Below are 6,340 nucleotides of genomic sequence, written 5' to 3'. Positions count from 1 at the left end.
ATTTGCAATAAAATATGTTTAAATCAAAACTGTGCGTTAGACCCAGTATATTATGGAACATTCCGTCTTTCCGGTAAAACATCAGTAAAGCAAGTTTTTTTTTTATTGCAGGTGACTGGTTCACATCACAAAAATTGACAAATCCCATGAATCTGACTGAAAAATATAAGAAACTACTGTTTCTGGATATTTAAATTTTCGTTCTTACCAGGGCTGTTCGGCAAGCTACAGTAGTCTGTAAGATTGTATTTATTTATTATGCATTTTTATACCACAATCAATGTATATATATATATATTCTTACTAATGATCAGTTATTACTGATATATAAGTTATGTTTTTTACAGTTTCGATTATCATCATAAAAGAATAAAAAAGAAAGAGGGACGGTACTATTTTAATTTTTCGTACTATAGCTGTCGTACCCCTGTACTCGTGGGTTGGTACAAGGGTTAGTAATTGGGAGAATCTCGACCAGTGTTAAATAAAGCTTCATTTCATTTATAACCGTAACGCTGTTAAACAATCAACAAATTTAATAAATAACAATAAATATACGACAAAATAAAGAAAGAATAGCAAAATCACAGATAAAATTCTTTTACATTGACAATTATGACCATGACGCACATTGTCCACCACATCATACGTGTACTGCACAATTGACCAGTTGTTTGGATTATAACTGACCAATCACAGGTCGCGTTACTGAGAGCGTGTCGTTAACCGTCGCCTGGTGAAGTAGGCAGACCACTTGGTGATGTATCGGATTTCCGGTCTTGGTGACGATGGTGAAAGTGTTTCCGTGTAGTTATCTTGAAATCTGTGTAATTCTGAAGACTGTAGCTCAGGAAGATCTTACATGTAACGGCAGACAAACAGACTGCGACATTCTGCATCGCTCTCGGTTCAAAGTGTTCAGACCAATAACATTTCAATTGGCGTTTATGAGAAGTCCGCCAATATTTTAACACTTGGGCACACGTTGTTTAGTGCTAGATTCTGGTTAACATTTAGTGGATTACCCACCGCGAGCCCCGTATATGTTGGCTCCTGTCAACTGTTTGGCCCGAATCGATTTGACTGCATTTAACACATCCGAAAGAGATTTAGTTCCAGCATTCGGATACTGGGGCGTAACTTCATCCTCTGTGTTTTGGGGTAACAGTCACAGTTGAGACCACTTAGCGTTGTCAGACATTTTGCGACCATCAAACAAGGATGCTTTTCCTGCGGAATAGACTCTTGAAACTGTTCCATTTCCTTTTCTTTTTACGATCTGTAGTTGCTCGAATTGTCATTCGGAAAATCTCCTCTAAGCCGACCCCGTCCAAAGAGCTACATTCCATGTACTTGATCGCGCCTAGGCGCCTGGCCATCTTGCGGCCTTGTTGCGTAGTCACGCAGGAATCTGTGATATCTATGACCGATCCGCGCAAATCGGTCTGCGTGCCAACGAGGATGAAGGGCGTATTTGGGCGGTATTCCCGTATCTCAGGCACCCATTTGGTGCGGACATTGTCCAGAGAGTCTTTGTCATCCACAGCAAAGCAGACGAGGAATATATCTGTGTCAAAGTACGACAACGTCCTCAGTCGGTCATATGTATCCTGAAATAAAATTTAAAAAAAGGATTATAATCAAAATTCCCGGTGGAAGAGAAGCAATGAAGATAAGATCCTACAAATACATAGAAAAGAGGTTTTGGGCGTACGCGTTAGAAAAGGCATCTGATTTTACAACATTTCGATTAAGACTCTTTTAATTCAACTTATAAATACTTAAGCTCATTTTTTCCTATACAATGAATCAGGGGGGGGGGGGGGGGGGGTTGGCTATCCAATGGACAACCTACCTGTCCCGCGGGGTCCATTACCATGACAAGTACGTCCCCCTCGTCCTTTGGCACTGGCACTGTAACGAAACAAAAGGGAGGTAATTCACAGAGATAAAAATGTATAAATGTCGTACGACAGGGCTGTCTAGTTGAACCTTATCTTTTCTGTTTTTAATCAAGAGACTATTGCGCATACAGTACATGATACGGAACACCGTCTGCAACGGAGTATTATCAAACTGACAATGCCGCACCGGTGAATGGTCGGACAAGCTTAAACGGATAAAGTTTGAAGCCAAAAGACGAATCATAAATACATTTTTTTAAATGTTACGTTTATCAGCCTAACCACATAACTTTAGAAAGTGTTTTCGAACAAATAAACAAACCGGCAGATATATAAGTTTAATGCATGTAACTGCACATGTCAAATCGCATAAAATATATATTTTGATATACGTCATACATCAGCGTCTGTGACTACCAACTGATGTTAAGATTAATTTGTAACCGGAAACCGTTGATCAAGTAGATGACTCGTTATTTCCTATGTAACCTTTGGAGTTTAATACCGCCTATAAATATGATCATTGGTCTTGGGTTTTCGTACAGGCATGGTTTGATCGTAATATGTTTTTATATGACAGTGATTATTGCAAATAACAGATTATTTATACTTAAAGAAATGTCTACACTTCAATACTAGATATCATCCTTGATACACGTGTTGTCATTGGCTAATACGGCACGGTCTGCTCGGTACCGTAAGACCACAGGGGCCCGGGAATTAATCACAGTATATCAATTTGGAGTTTTCTTGGTGTAGACGTGGTATTATTTTGCGAGGTGGGGGTTAATGTTGAATAATACTACCTTTACATCAAAAACATCAAAAGTCCAAATATACATCCTGTAATTGTTATAATTAGGCCTCTATAGAAGACCCCCCCCCCCCCCCCCATGATACCAAGTGTCCATCATCATTACCATCATGGTAAATGCTGTCCTGTCCCTGGGTCTCAGAGTGCCATCATTATACTGTACATTCCGATATCTCAATTGTAACTGCCTTACTAATAGGAACGAGACACAACGTAATGTGTTTTTTTTAAATTTTGGGTCACATTCTTCAGGAACGAAGACTGCACGATTTACTGGACAATGAAGGTGTCCAATTGTGGTAATTTACGGTCTAAGTATCATGTCCGCCTACAACATCGGCTCTGTAGTCACTGCACGCCTCTAGAAAGTATGTCGTCTGCGGTCTAGGTAAGTACAGACTTAGAAAAAGTTGCGTCAACTTAATAACAGGTGAGACACATGTGATATCTTACTGTAAAATAAAATGGAACAGGATCTTTCTAAGGTGTGTTACGGTTTGAAATATCTGGTTTCATAAAAGAATGGATTATATTTAAGAGAGAAAAAAATGACGTGGACTTTGTATACATTTGTATTAGATGCATAGCAATGTTGGGATAGACCGATTTGTTTTTTAAATCTGGGAAGGTTACATTTCTATCGTCATATCAGTTGTGGTATTTTCATAGTAACTAACAAAATACCGCAAAAAGATATTCACTCGATAACAAGTATTTCTACATGTGTACTAGTCAAGACTTCATGAATCATCATGCAGGTTAGATCGAAACCAGATGTGAGAGATTTAAAATGGACATAATCGGAGATTTCCTGTCTTATTCAATGTACTGCATGGGTGACAGACTGAGTCACGGATGAGGTAGTGAGTGAAGTGGCAGTTTTTCTGCTTTTAAAACCAGTGCGATTTATGCAGTTAATTCTAATTCTGAAAGCTTATACTTGACACCACACGCAGTATGATAGTTAATATGAAGATAAGCTACAAATTTATGAAAATAAATACATTTTTTCTTGAAGTTACTGCTTTACCGCGCTGATTTTTTCAAAATCCTGACGCTCGAACTCTTTCGTAATTCACAAAAAAAAACTCTACAGAGTTTGGTTGAGTTTAGATACAATTCGACTTTACATCATCGAAGATATATCCGAAAACAATAGATACAGAATTCTGGTCGGTGATGTTGCGGAAAGGTCCGAGGATCTATTCAAATAACGGATTATAATGCACTTTAAATTTTGAATTTAGATTTCCGGGAATGAACAATATTTTCTTTGCCAGTTACGTTTGTCATCTAATTATAGATATGTCATTTCAGGTTGAAAAGTTGTCTTCATTTTCAAAGACGACAAATATAAAAATGAACTTGAAATTCTACAAATGAACTATTTCTCTTTGAAGTAAACGCTGGAAGCCTTGAAGCATTCTCTTATTTCCTTATCTCGAATTCCTACATTTCGGTCATAAATAGATATGTTTACAACAACACGCCTAACGTTACGTAATGCCGAGATGTTTTATTGTAAAAAGACCTTGGGCGGTTTTAGCTTGTTTATGGACATACCGCGTGTTTACTCCGTACAGCGATTGCATCGTTTTGGCGTCGTTAGTCGACTCGTGTCATTCCGGTAAATTATAGTAAACGTGTTATAATTCCTTACCTAAGTTATTCTATTCCGTCTAAAATGTAGATAATTATTCTATATGAATACTTCGTCGCGAATATTAGTGTATATAAATGATCATTATGGATTATTTGTAATTGCATATACGGATTTTTGAAACGGATCCAGAAAGTGACGAGTGAATGGGGTTGTTAATAATATACATGTGAAAAATAACCGTGAAATTTGAAGACATGTTTATTTTCCAAAAGTATTTTCATTTTCTATATATAGGTTTAAAAGTCCCCCCCTCCCCTTGAACACTTGAACAATTAGAATCAGAAGGTTGCACTGAGTAATACCGACGTTTGTCATGTGTTTCGGTGAAACTTTTTCTAATAACACTTATAAATTGTTTTGTTAAGTGTTAACAGAATCTTGTTAAGAGGTTGACAAAAAAAACATTTTATATTATTTTTTGAAATGTATTTCACATTTCACACCTGTCATTTAAACAAGAAATCGCAATTACATATAATTAAGATAAAGAGATGGGATGTAAAACTTACCTGTATAACTGTCAAAACAGGTGGGTTGATATTCCGTCATTATTTTTCCGGTACTGTAGCTGAGAACCATGCTTGTTTTCCCCACCCCTCCGTCCCCCACCACGACACACTTCACCTCCCCCTCCCCAGCAGTAAAACTGTCATCTCCCTCATCACGTTTTGTAACCATTTTTGTATGTGAATTATGATAAATAAGTATATGTCCGTTAGCGGCGCCTGCTTCACTGAGTATGAGCGAATACCGTCCCTGTCAGTATATATATGTAGTGTATATCGAGTCTATAAATAGCCCTGACATTGAGTGAATTGTATATATATATTCTAGTATAAAGAGTACGCTCATGACGTCATTCACTTCAATCCGCGATGTCCCGCCCACCTGTAGATTATACTATTTAATACTTATATATCAAGGTGATATTTAATCTATTTATAGCTACAATACAGAATTTTTTATAATGTTGGACTTAAACTTTTGACGTAGTCCTTTTTCCATATTATTTTACTAAAAAATTGTCATTAGTGTTTAATTATTAATAATTACGACAAACGATAGGCATTATGTAAATGAAATCAGCTCGAAATGATTTTGTTTTTAAATCGCCAGTTGTATCAATCTTGTGTGCATAGTATTTCGTGATATATGTTCGAAATATTGATAAATAATTACCACATTTATGTGAATAACAAAAGACCTTTTTTAACCGAGTCCTGCCATCAAAAGGCGATTATCGAGCTTACTCCACACCCGATGTCCTGTACGTTTTATAATCCTCAAGTATTTATAAGATATATATGATTCACAATTTACTTCATGGCTATACTAGCCACTCAAGTAAACGGGAAACACAATTCTGATATGATTCAAACCCGTGACGGAAATGTAATGTGTTTTATGAATCAATACTGTGTATATATCTATATTTTATTATAATTTGTATTTATTGTTTTTTAATTGTGTACTTATATAGATATATCAGTGTAGGATATCTTTGAGACGTCATCCTCAGGCCCCACATTGCAAGATGAACTGTATTGCAACACATAACATCGTCCTTATCGATTGGCCTTCATCTAGCCCCGGTTAGTTCCCAATTTGAGGGATGAACTAGACAGGAGAGTTGGAAATCGACGTAACTTCCCCAATTAACCCGGCCCAGTTAATTAGCCATTTGAAGCGTTTGTCGACGGATGGAATAACATTCCATACACGGGCAGTCAATGGCCTTAAGAATTCTGTGTCACGCGAGATTAGAGATGCTTAAGCTATTCGAGGAGGACACACAATATTAAGGGACGGCGTCGTAAATGCCGCCATTCTGACGTTGACAAACTTTGGGCACTTATAATTCATTCCATGGCGGTCTAATGAATGCCTCAATGCTTCAAATCCATACTATTTGAAATAGTGGGCTGACAGATAAAATATTTACAGTTAAACTATTACCTC

At 37.1% G+C, this 6,340-nt stretch overlaps 1 protein-coding gene across 1 annotated transcript; it reads right to left on the bottom strand.

Annotated features, from left to right (window-relative positions):
• Positions 1–521: 521 nt before the first annotated feature.
• Positions 522–5,102, bottom strand: LOC110459605 (cell division control protein 42 homolog). Its single transcript, XM_021511950.1, has 3 exons — positions 4,891–5,102; positions 1,856–1,914; positions 522–1,610 (listed from the first exon to the last, which is right to left on the bottom strand). The coding sequence occupies exons 1-3, from the start codon at positions 5,057–5,059 to the stop codon at positions 1,212–1,214; spliced, it is 627 nt and encodes a 208-aa protein (XP_021367625.1). The 5' UTR covers positions 5,060–5,102; the 3' UTR covers positions 522–1,211.
• Positions 5,103–6,340: the final 1,238 nt, after the last annotated feature.

The sequence above is a fragment of the Mizuhopecten yessoensis genome, unplaced genomic scaffold (assembly GCF_002113885.1).
Source record: "Mizuhopecten yessoensis strain PY_sf001 unplaced genomic scaffold, ASM211388v2 scaffold10135, whole genome shotgun sequence".
Lineage (NCBI taxonomy): Eukaryota > Metazoa > Mollusca > Bivalvia > Pectinida > Pectinidae > Mizuhopecten > Mizuhopecten yessoensis.
The sequence above is the reverse complement of the archived record's forward strand: the minus strand, read 5'-3'. Positions and strand labels throughout refer to the sequence as shown.

Bases quoted from the DNA above. Each gene is read 5' to 3' on its own strand.
- LOC110459605 (XM_021511950.1), bottom strand. From the start codon at position 5,059: ATGGTTACAAAACGTGATGAGGGAGATGACAGTTTTACTGCTGGGGAG. The intron at 1,915-4,890 runs GTAAGTTTTACA...GTTTCGTTACAG, and splicing joins CTGTTTTGACAGTTATACAG to TGCCAGTGCCAAAGGACGAG. The intron at 1,611-1,855 runs GTAGGTTGTCCA...ATTTTATTTCAG, and splicing joins TAATGGACCCCGCGGGACAG to GATACATATGACCGACTGAG.